At 36.8% G+C, this 12,035-nt stretch overlaps 1 protein-coding gene and 1 long non-coding RNA gene across 9 annotated transcripts in view; one reads left to right on the top strand and one right to left on the bottom strand.

Moving 5' to 3' along the window:
- Positions 1-12,035, top strand: part of NAA35 (N-alpha-acetyltransferase 35, NatC auxiliary subunit) — a 107,724-nt gene that overhangs the window by 17,534 nt on the left and 78,155 nt on the right. For 7 of the 8 annotated variants that reach the window (XM_038526912.1, XM_038526916.1, XM_038526914.1 and 4 more), the window contains 4 exons: positions 1,984-2,017; positions 4,269-4,383; positions 5,838-5,912; positions 6,495-6,662. In XM_038526912.1, coding sequence (XP_038382840.1) covers positions 1,984-2,017; positions 4,269-4,383; positions 5,838-5,912; positions 6,495-6,662 — 392 coding nt within the window. Of the gene's footprint in view, positions 1-1,403; positions 1,427-1,983; positions 2,018-4,268; positions 4,384-5,837; positions 5,913-6,494; positions 6,663-12,035 lie in introns of those variants that run through there. The other variant, XM_038526919.1, reaches the window with a different exon arrangement.
- Positions 1-12,035, bottom strand: part of LOC119870816 — a 38,159-nt gene that overhangs the window by 16,451 nt on the left and 9,673 nt on the right. The gene's annotated exons all lie outside the window — the stretch shown is intronic.

Genomic DNA, 12,035 nt, shown 5'->3' with positions numbered 1-12,035 from the left:
TTTTTCCTCAGTTTCCCTCTTTGCCATCAACTTGTCTACTATGTCACTCACTGGTTCTTCCACCTCGTTAACCCTCGTCCTTAGGACTTCTAGTTTGGATTGCATCTCATTCAATTGATTTTTAATTTCTGCCTGATTAGATCTAAATTCTGCAGTCATGAAGTCTCTTGAGTCCTTTATGCTTTTTACTAGAGCCACCAGTAGCTGTATAATAGTGCTTCTGAATTGGCTTTCTGACATTGAATTGTAATCCAGATTTTGTAACTCTCTGGGAGAGAGGACTGTTTCTGATTCTTTTGATGTGAGGTTTTCCTTCTAGTCATTTTGCTCAGTGCAGAGTGGCCAAAAACAAGTTGTATTGGGAAAAGGAGAAAAAGAGAGGAGGGAAAGAAGGAAAGAAAAGAGAAAAAGAAAAAAGAAAAAAGGAAGAAAAAAAGAGAAGAAAAAGAGAAAAAGAAAGAAAAAAAAAGGGTGGGGGAATCAAACAGAAATCAAAAAGCAAAAAACAAAACAAAACAACAAAAAAAAACACGGGGGAGTATCTTCTGATTCTGTATACTTTAAGTCCCTTGACTTCCCCTGGACTTGTCCGTCTAATTGGTCTTCTGGGGGAGGGGCCTGTTGTGCTGATTTTCAGGTGTTAGCACTTGGGGGAGCTGCTCTGCCCCCTGCCTGGTGCAGAGCTCAGTGGGGGTTGTTTACCCTGTGAGGCCCCTGGAGGAACAACCGCAGTGGCAGCGGCCAGCTCTGGAGCCCTGGATTCAGCCCCCGCAGTAACTCCAGAGCTCTCCGTCTGCAGGGGCCTGGATCCTCCGGGAGCGGGGCCGCTGATCTGCTCAGCTCTGGGCAGAAGCGTCCTTGCTGTCCTGGGCCCTCCTGGCCTCTGCCTCTCCCTGGCGGGGAGGCCGGATCCTGGGCTGTATCCCCGGCGCACTGTGCTCCCAGGCCGTTGGATTCGCGCTCCCGGGAGCGCAGCCACCTCTCGGCGGACCCACCGCTCGCGGCTCGAGCCCCTCCGAGCTGCTCCCGGGTCCAGCCGTGAGCGTGCTGCAGCCCTTTAGGGAGCTGGGCGCACTCTCCCCGGGGCGCAGTTGCTGTGTTAGTTTCCCAGGGAGCCTGAGGGCATCCCCGCCCTTCCTGGGGTCCTGCTCTAACTCCCTTTGAGTGCCTTTCCACCTGAGAAGATTGGTGATGCTCCTGCTTCTCTGGGATGGAGCTTTCCTGTCCCGGGGGCGCTAGCCCTGGCCTTAGCCCGGTTCCTCGCGGGCCCCTCCCCCTTGGATGCCTTTTATTAATTCCCCCCTCCCCCCCAGTCTTCCTACCCATATAGAACCGCGAACTCTTCTCACTGTAGCATTCCAGCTGTTCTCTCTTTAAATCTCAGGCTGAATTCGTAGATTTTCAGGATGATTTGAAGGTTATCTAGGTAATTTGGTGGGGTAGGTGATTTGGGGACCCTACTCTTCCTCCATCTTGCCCCTCCAGATTGAGTAAAATGAAAATTTAAAAAGTAGCTTTGGCACTGTTACTGGGACACGAGAGGCTAGATTATGACACCAAGTGGTTTAAAAGCAATTTAAGAAATTTTAGTAGTCAGTTTTATGAAAAAGTATATATGGGGAAATTTTACTAGTGATACTTTAAAATGAGATTGGTAATTCTGATTGGATTATTTTGGCCTGTTGTGGGTCACTGGCTAATTCTCAGAAGTTCAAGTTATAGGGTTTAAATATTCACTGTGTAGAAGGCGTTATATTAGTAACTGAGTACAAATAATATAGTAATTTCTTAGAAAAAGAAGTGTAATGTAATCTAGCCCATTTTTGAGCTAAACTTTTGGATTTTTTTCCTTACAATTAAAATTTAAATATAAAGTCGTAATTATTCAAAGAATTTTTCTCTTTTTTTCTTTTAGAAAAAAATTTAATAATTTAAATATAAAGTTGTAATTATTCAAAGAATTTTTCTCTTTTTTTCTTTTAGAATTAAAGTTGGGAGAACTGCTTCATGATAAGCTGTAAGTATTTGTGTCTTTTGAAATAGTGTAGTGTAATATTTACACCTGTTTTTTGTGTGCAGTATATTCCTTGAGACCTGGGTAATATTACATTTCAAAGTTGTAAAAAATAAGATAATTATATTTTTAACCTTAGTGAGTAATTTTGGTACAGCTGATCCTAGTTGTGATATGAAATGGCTGTACTTAATGCAACTGTGACTCGTGGTCCTTTCCCTGAGAGTTTATATATAGGGCATGGAATTTCTTGAAGAAAAGGTACAGGCTGTATGTTATCTGTGATAGGCTGGTTGATGGCCAGAGATGAGTGATTGAATGGCTGGATGAAAGCAGATTGAGAATCCCCCAGAAAGGTGAAAAAAGAGAGGTGCTTGGTTGTTTACCTCCCATAGATAGTTCTCCTACTGCTATGGCCAGACTCAGTTTCAAGGTTAGGAATACGAAGTGTTAAATTAGTGGCCAAGATTAGACATTTGGGAAGCAGGGGGTAGACTCTGAAATGTAGTTCTTCTCAGACTCTAGTGTGAATCCGGATCATCCCACATGTTGAAACACATGTTGCCCCCCCCCCCCCCCCCAAGTTCCTTCTTTAGAGCTGGCGTGTGGGACCACAGAAATTGCATTTCTCAAAAGTTTCCTGGTGGAGTTGATGCTGCTGATCTAGGGACAACCACATTAAGAACCATTCTGGGGCATCATTTTGGTGTTGCAGGCAATTCTAGGAAAGGTATAATCATATCACAAGCTAATGCAGGAGTGTGGGCCTGACTATGCAACAAGATTTGAGGGAAGATAGCTGGATTAACCAAGCCTTCTTCATTTCCCCAAGGTTTTAGGCTCAGCCCAGGGAACCACATTGCCAGCAGCCTCCCTGACCATCTATTAAAGTTATATTCTTGTGATTCTTATCTCCCTTAGCTGTCTTGTAACTTGTTCCAAGTTTACTTTTTGTGAAATTGTGTGAGAGATTTCACTTTTTCCAGATGTTTAGCCACTTGTTTCAATAGTATTTATTGATTAACCCATTATTTTTCACTACTTTGAAATTCTACCTTTATCATATATAATTTCTACAGAAATGTGAGTTTAAGCAGTTTTCTATTGATCTTTGTATTCTAAAATGCTTTTAATTATCATGTCTTCGATATTTGATGAATCTCTGTTGTTTTTGTTGAAAAAATTCTCTTCATTTTTGCATATTTACTCTTCTGGCTTGACAACCTCTTTGAAAAATACCATTTGGGTTTTGATTAGCATAGACTAGAGTTGTCTTCAATAATATCACATTCATCTTGTCAGATTATCTTGAAGCATTTAGATATTTGAGAGATTGCAGGGAAGAGTGTCTTCTAATTTAAAGCTGGTAGTGGTATCTTGGTGCTGCTCTTCTGAGAGAAATGATTTATGTAACAAGGTACATATCTTTATTTTCCTGGTAATCTAATAGCTTGGACTGAGTGAAATATGAAGTCAGTAGCTTGATCACCTGTCAGATTTTCTTTTAAGCTTTCTTTGTTCCTTTCCCATTTTTTTGAGGCATATCTCAGTTAACGATATACTTATTAACCACTCCACAGTGCATCCTAACTATCTGCTTTTATGGCTAACAAGCCGTAAATATCAGACAAGATAAGTAGATTGTTGGATTATTTTTCATTATGTTAATTGTCAGAACTTTGGGCATTATAGACAGTTATGTGCCAGATATTTCTGTTATTCATGATATAAAGAAAATGAAGAAATCTTAAAGTTACATTTGATGATTGTTCCCAACACAGCTTTCTGAATATTAAGTAGAGAAAATTATTTAAAGAAGGCAAAGTGACTGCCTGTGTCTCTGCCTCTCTCTCTCTCTCTCTCTCTGTGACTATCATAAATAAATAAAAATTAAAAAAAAATTTAAAAAAAAAAAAAAAAAAAAGAAGGCAAAGTGAAATCCATTATAGACCAGTTGGTCTTTTTTCCAAAATTTCCAATGTGCAGCATTTGGGAAGGAAACACAAAGAAAATCTTTTGTTTTCTTTTCTCCCCCACAGTACATGTAAAATAATTTGAGTGGCAAATACTTGAAACAATTTTTATGTTAAAGGAGGATTATTTAATTGAAACAAGTGGTGGCAAATTGGGAAGACTAAATATGTAGAATACTGTAGTTATTTAAAGCACTATAATAATTTTTACATCATTGTGAAAGTCTGGGTAAACTTACTGGTTCAAAAACAATTTGTGGGGTTAATTTTTTTATTTGCAGGTTTGGTCTTTTTGAAGCCATGTCTGCCATTGAAATGATGGATCCCAAGATGGACGCTGGCATGATTGGAAACCAAGTTAATCGAAAAGTTCTCAATTTTGAACAAGCTATTAAGGTAGTTACCGTTGTGCTTTTTGTGTTTTATCATTTGTTATTTCATATGTTAAAACAATGAAGATCAAACTTGGTGTATTAAAGTATAATTATTTTAAGAACATCTCAGATATATAAATAAAAATTAGTTATAACCTTTAGTTATTGATCTCTTTTGAAATCTGTAAATTGTTCAAGGTCTTCATTATAAGCTTGCTCTAAATTTCTGCGTGTGTGTTTATTAATTTTTTTTATTTTTTATTTTTTATTTTTATTTTTTGTTAATTTTTTAAAGGATTTCCGTGTATGTTCAAGTACCAGGGTAGTTGGTTATGGTATTAAATTTTATGTATTAATATATTAGGCAAAATACTTGTGGTTTTGAATTTGAAATTCACTCTGTGAGGATTGACTTACAGATTCATTTATAATTGCCACAGAGTTTAATTTTGCATATTTAATGAAGAAAGATTTGCTGAACAACTTAATCAAAATGCGGGAAGGGTTTTTAAAAATGTTTACTTTTCTCGAGTCTGCTGGCTGGCTCATTTGGGTCAGCTTATCTCAGGGTCATGAGATTGAGCCCCAGGTTGGTCTCTGCACTCAAGGGGGAGTCCGCTTGAGGCACTCTCTCTCCCCCTCTCTCTGCTTCTCCTTCCTCACTCAGTACATGTGCATGCACACTCTCTTTAAAATAATAAATCTTTTTAAAAAATGTTTACTTTTCTCTTTTTAAGTAGTTTTGATCCATTGAAGTGATTCATATTTATTAATGCTTAAAACTAATTTGAACTGTGTTTTTTTTTTTTTTTAATTTTTATTTATTTATGATAGTTAGAGAGAGAGAGGGAGGCAGAGACACAGGCAGAGGGAGAAGCAGGCTCCATGCACCAGGAGCCCGATGTGGGATTCGATCCCGGGTCTCCGGGATCACGCCCTGGGCCAAAGGCAGGCGCCAAACCGCTGCGCCACCCAGGGATCCCTGAACTGTGTTTTTAAATACTTGTTGGTTTGACTGCTTTATATAGGCCTTTATTCTGTTATAATTAAGAGGGTTTGATTTTTCTTATTGAATATCTATTTAAAATATATTTTAAGAATACAGAGTTGGTGTCTTGGTTTTTTTTTTTTTTTTTTTTTTTTTTTTTTTTTTAAGATTTTATTTACTTGAGAGAGAAAGGGAGCATGAGTGGGATGAGGGGCAGAGGGAGAAGCACCCTCTCCCTACTGAGCAGGGAGCCCAATGCAGGGTACAATCCCAAGACTCAGAGATTATGACTTGAGCCGAAAGCTGACGTTTAACCAACTGAGCCACCCAGGTACCCCGGTATCTTAGTTTTTAACAGATGATGATACAGTTCTAGAATTGTTATTTTCTAAAATATTTGATTTTTGGAAGGCAAAAATTGCTACTAAACATAGAAACCATAAATTTATAAAAACTTTTGCTCATGTCATATTTTTCCTCCTTTTTAGGATGGCACCATTAAAATTAAAGACCTCACCTTGCCTGAATTGATAGGGATAATGGATACTTGTTTTTGCTGTTTGGTAAGAGTTAAAATACACTTGGCTAATCTAAAAACTGTGACCTCCCAGAAAGTTCCTCTGGTTGGGGGTTATCAAATTAGAGGTGGGAGGCAGGAAAACTTGTGCAGTTTCTTGCAGTACTCTAGATTGGGATGTGATACTGTTGACTAGATCAGTAGTAATAAGGATGAAAAAGAAAAGTTAGATGAGTGGCTAAGTACCTGGTTAGTTCTAAAATTGTGAATTCCCTACTTTATGGATTTTTATTGACTCCATTGTGGAATCGATTGCTTTTGGATAGTATGTAAGGCAGCATTCTAATTTCATTAGTGTCCAAATATATTGCAAACTGAATTCTGTGTGAGAATGCTTTCCTTAGATAGCTAATCTTATTTATGGCATATGATTTTTGAAGAATTTTAGTCTGTAAAAGTGAATTGTAATTCTTTTGTCTCTTCTGACCTTCCCTTTAATCATCTTTGAAATACCATGATTAATAATACATTTATTTGGGTCTGCGGCAGTCCAGACCTTGGCTGCTGGGTCAATTTAGACTTTGCAGACTCTGTGTCATCTTAAACATAAACGTTCTTTTCCTTGTAGATAACATGGTTAGAAGGCCATTCCTTGGCACAGACTGTATTTACGTGCCTTTACATTCATAATCCAGACTTTATAGAAGATCCTGCCATGAAAGCTTTTGCTCTGGGAATCCTAAAAATCTGTGATATTGCAAGAGAAAAAGTAAATAAAGCTGCTGTTTTTGAAGAGGTAAGATTTTGTATTAAGAGAATTCCTGAAGCTCACTGACCACTTTATTGTGATATATCTAAATGATTATATGATACATATTTTTGTCAATATATATAGTTAACAGTTTTTAAAAGTGATGCTGTGGTGTTGACAGATGTATTGGCTGAAGTAATCCTGTTCTAAGAAAACTTCGATCTCCGTATATGTTCTTTCTGTTGGGACCATTCATGGAGTATCCATTATGTGCAGAGTATTTTGTTCTGGGTATTGTGGGGATTCACAAAGAGAAGACACAGCTTCTTCTCTCAAGTCTCTCAATTCTCCTTTTGTTGAAACCTATTTTTCTTTTTAATGCTGTTACTGATCCAAAATAAATATATTAGTCCCCTACGGTGGTTCAGTGTATAGTATATGTAGTTTTTATAAATTTATATTAATAATGTGAGAATAATACAGCTAATATGACTGTTCACATTTAAACACATGACTTGTGAGTTTTGTATGAAATACTGTCTGCTTTTTACATACTTACTGGTTTTTTTAGCTACCAATTTTAATTCCTATGGGTATCATTATGAAAAATCTTACCCATTTGAGTGAAAATTTTAAAAAGATTAGTTCGAGTTAATAAGTGAGAAGAGATATACAAGTTATTAAATACTTACGTTCTCAAAGTACACCCAAAAAGACATCAAAAGTCCTAATCGCAGGGCAAAGAAAGGATTCATTTAGCAAACAGTGCTAGGATAATTGGTTAACACCCTTGAAAATTAATTTACCATCATTTTATATCTGCCTTAATCTGTTGGGCTATTATAGCAGAATACCATAGATGGAGTGGCTTGTAAACAACAGAAGTTTATATCTCACACTTCCAGAGACTAAAAAGCCCAGGATCAAGGCATCAGCAGCTCCAGTGTCTGTCTGCCTTCTGGTTTATAGGTGGCCATCTTTGCACTGTGTCCTCACATGGCAGAAGGTGCACAGGAGCTCTCTATTTCTCTTTTGTAAGGGTACTGATTCCATTCATGAAGGCTGTACTCTCATAGCCCAATCACCTCCCAAAAGCCCCACCTCCAAATACTATCACATTGGGTGTTAGGACTTAACATATGAATTTTGGAGGGATACAGTCTTTATGACAACATCAAAATGCAGATAGAGCCGGCGTTGGTGGTATAGTGGTGAGCATAGCTGCCTTCCAAAATGCAGATAGATGAAATATTTTTTTTAAGTTGTTAAAAAGTCAAAAGATTGTTTATAGAAAATGAACCTTTAAACATGAGAAAAGATGTGTAACTTCAGAGACATGCAGATTAAAACTGAGATACTATTTTGTACCCATTATTGGCAAAGCTTAGAAATCTTGTATAATATACCATGTTGATGAGAGTGAGAAATAGGCACTCACATGTGCTGTGTGTGTGAGACGAGTAGTCACTGCTTCCTTTTTAATTTTTAATTTCAAGTTAACAAATTATAGTGACAGCACAAAAAACAGCGTATGTCCCTCACCTTGATTTCAGCTATTAATCCATTGTGCCCTTTACTATCTCAATTTCTCTCATGTATGTATGTTTTTTTTCTTGAACCATAAGAAACTAAATTGTATACAATTATGACCTTTTCCCTGCAGACACCTCTCAGTGTGCATCTTCTAAGAGAAAAGATATTTTCATATACAACTATAGTATAATTACCAACCTTAGTGAATCTGTATTAACAGTCCACTCTTCATATTCTATTCCCATGAGGTGACCCAGTAATGCCCTTCCTAGCATTTTTTTTCCCTACAGTTCAGAATCCAGCCTAGGATCATATCCTGCATTTAGTTGCCTCTTTAGTATTTTTTTTTTTTTTTTTTTTTTTTTTTTTTTTTGCCTCTTTAGTATTGTTAATCTACAGCAGTTCCTCGGCCTTTGTTTCCATGTCATTGATATTTTTGGAGAACATAGGCCTCTTCTGGTTTGTCTTTTTTAATAGAATATTCCTCATTTGGGGTTTGTGTATTTTGTCTTGTGATTACATTTAGATTATACAGTCCTGGCAGGATTACAACATAAGTGACACTGTGTCCTCGTTCTGGTATTGCAGGTGAGGCATACAATGCCCATCTGCCCCCTTGGTGGTCATGTTACTTTGTTCCAAGGTGTTTTCTGATCACTGTATGGTTACTGTTTTCTACCCTGGCATATAATAAGCCTTCCATAGGGAAACTCTTTAAGATTATACAAATATCCTGCTCATTAAAGTCTTTCCCTTAGCATCACTGGATGCTTGCTTGGGCTAAAATTCACTGTGATGGCTGCAAAATTATGATTTTCTCACTCTAGCACCCCCACACAGATACAAATTTATTAGTCAGGGCTCAGGTTTCTACTGTAAGCAGGACTCATACATTTTTATGGTATTATAAATTCACAACTGTTTTATTTTTATTTTTTAAGATTGTAAAAATTTATTCATGAGAGAGAGAGAGAGAGAGACGGAGAGAGGCAGAGACACAGGCAGAGGGAGAAGCAGGCTCCACACAGGGAGCCTGATGTGGGACTCGATCCCAGGACTCCAAGATCATGCCCTGGGCCAAAGGCAAGTGCTAAACCACTGAGCTACCCAGAGATCCCTCACAACTGTTTTAAAGAGCAGTTGGTAGTATCATGAGTTACAATATATATGACAACCTAGCAAATTCACTTTTAGGAATTTATTATACAAATCTGTGCTATGCACAAAGATTTATGTATAAGGACATTAATTGTAGTTTCGTTTATAGTAACAAAAGTCTAGAAACTACCTTAATATCTATCAATAGACTAGTTTAATGATGCATACATACAGTAGAGTATTGTGTGCCCTTTACAAAGAAAGAGGTAGGTTTATGTGTACAAGTAAGATTAGATCTCCAAAATAAAGTAAAATAAGTCAGGTGTAGAAAAGTTGTATAAGTTACTATCAATTTTTTTTTAATGGGAAGTAGTTAAATCTTCATACATAAGATAACTGGAATCTTGAAGGATGGGATATATACTTGTTGGTGCTGTTGGAATTTTTATTACGTGCCTAGATGAGTTTGTTTTAAAAGTAAATGAAAATAAATTTTTTATAATTATAATTGAAATTCTGCATATTCTCTGGATAAAGAACTTCCAAAAGGGAGAAATCATAAAGGAAAACCAATCGGAAAAAGCTGATAGAAAGTTTTTTGGAAAAATCTAAATAACAAAAATGATCAATATTAATGTGTTAAGATCTTGTTCAAATAAAGTATAACACTGAAGCCCAAATGAATAACTGGGCTATAAAACCAATAGCTTACTCATGGAGGAGGGTAATAAATGACGAAACAGTTAAAAATTTAGTCTCCATGTCATCCAAGAAATAAAATAATTAGTTCACCTTTTCTCTGCCAAATATATTTTTAAATAAAAATATTCAGTTTTGGTAAGGATGCAATAAGTTGTCATTTGATTTTTATTAGTGGGAGTATGCATTAGCACAGCTGAAACTAATTAATGCATGTTTAGAACTCAGCCTTAAATGAGGATACATTATGCCCAAACACTGTAATCAGTTTTTAATAGTGAAAGTTGGCATCAACTAAAATGCCACCATTAGGGTTTACATGAAGTAAATTATGGATAATTTATTATACAGAGTGATAGAGAAAGGTGTTTAAAATCATGGGAGAGTAGGGGTGCCTGGATGGCTCAGTGCCTTCAGTGTAGGTTATGATCCTTATGATCCTGGCTTAGGTCATGATGGGGGGGGGGGGGGTCCTTGCTCAGCGGGGAGTCTGGTTTGCCTTCTCCCTCTTCCCCTCTCCTCTGCTTGTGCGCTCTGGTGTGTGCACTCATTCTCTCTCAAATAAATAAAATGTTTAAAAAATCATGAGAGAGTGTATACTTTAAAGGGTTAGGAAAATAGTATAACCAACTATGTAAAAATAAAGATTGGAAAGAAATATAAATAAAAACTCCTGGGCTGGAAAGATTATGCTTTCTTGTTTCTGTAAACTTTTCAGATTTCTCCAGATAAGTTTGTTTTGGTTTTATAATTAGAAAAAGAATTACCTGTTGAAAGTCCTTAAGAGACTTGGTAATGAGTAAGGAAGAATGAACTGTAATAAATCACTTGTTTGAACTGGCTGCTTCTGAAGTTCCTACGTGCTGGTATATTTTGCCCTCAGATGTGTCTCTGTTTTGTTTTTACTCCTGAACTGGAGACAGGTGTCTTTCTTAATATCCTGTATACATGTGCAAAATGGAAACCACAGTTTCCCCCCTCAAACCACTGGTCGTCTTGCATTCTGCATCTTACAGAATGGTATCTACAGGGTTATCTGATTGAATTCTTTTGTTTTTACCTTGCAAGTGTTTTGAATCTGGGCACTGCTTTTCCTTTTCTCATTGTTCCTGTTTTATTTTTTTAATTTTTAAAAAGATTTTATTTATTTATTCATGAGAGACACAGAGACAGAGAGAGGCAGAGACACAGGAAGAGGGAGAAGCAGGCTCCATGCAGGGAGCCCAATGTGGGACTTGATCCTGGGTCTCCAGGATCACGCCCTGGGCTGAAGGCAGTGCTAAACTGCTGGGCCACCCAGGTTGCCCCTTGTTCCTGTTTTAGTTTGAGCTTTTGTCAGCTTCAGATTTAGGTTCCTATGAGAGTGTCTGCACATTTCTTTTGGGCCATTTTTTCCCTTTAGGCCACTTTCCACTTGACTACCTGTTACCTTCTTAAAAGTAGATAATCTGGTCATACTCGGTTTTGCTCTTTGAAAATTTTTCTTGGGGTGTGTGTTTTAATAAAAGTAATACTTTTACATACTATGCAAAATCAAATAGGCCATAGGATGTAAAATGAAAAATTATGTTCTTATACATTCCATAATATGAAATTATATTTAGCTTTTTCCCACTATCTCCACATTTCTAGATATAAAAAAATTTTATATAATTGTTTTAATATAAACAATTTTATACAGTTTTAGCAATTTTTAGGTAGGATATGTCAGCACATTTTTAGCATATAACCAGCATTCACATTTTACTCCCTGTTTTACCCAAATAGTAATTTTGTTTTAGTTAAATCATTATTCAGTGTTGACATTACTATGATTGTATAAATACTAATGACAGATGAACCAAAGTGGTGTAAGTGTACATTTCTTTCTCAAAAATTTTTATTTTTTTTGAAGGTGATAACTGCCTCCTCTTTTTTAATTTGATTAGTTTTCTGTGAGCTTCTCCCATATTCTTCTCTTCCCATTATTATGAAATATATCAGTTAGTCTGTCCGTTTATATATTTTTTGAAATTCTTCACCTTAGCTCCTTTGTTCTTTAGCTTCAGACTGGATCAGTTTCCTTCTACATCCACTGTACAGCTGTGA

Source organism: Canis lupus, chromosome 1 (assembly GCF_011100685.1).
Source record: "Canis lupus familiaris isolate Mischka breed German Shepherd chromosome 1, alternate assembly UU_Cfam_GSD_1.0, whole genome shotgun sequence".
In the NCBI taxonomy this organism is placed as follows: domain Eukaryota; kingdom Metazoa; phylum Chordata; class Mammalia; order Carnivora; family Canidae; genus Canis; species Canis lupus.
This window is presented reverse-complemented; position numbering and strand designations above follow the sequence as displayed.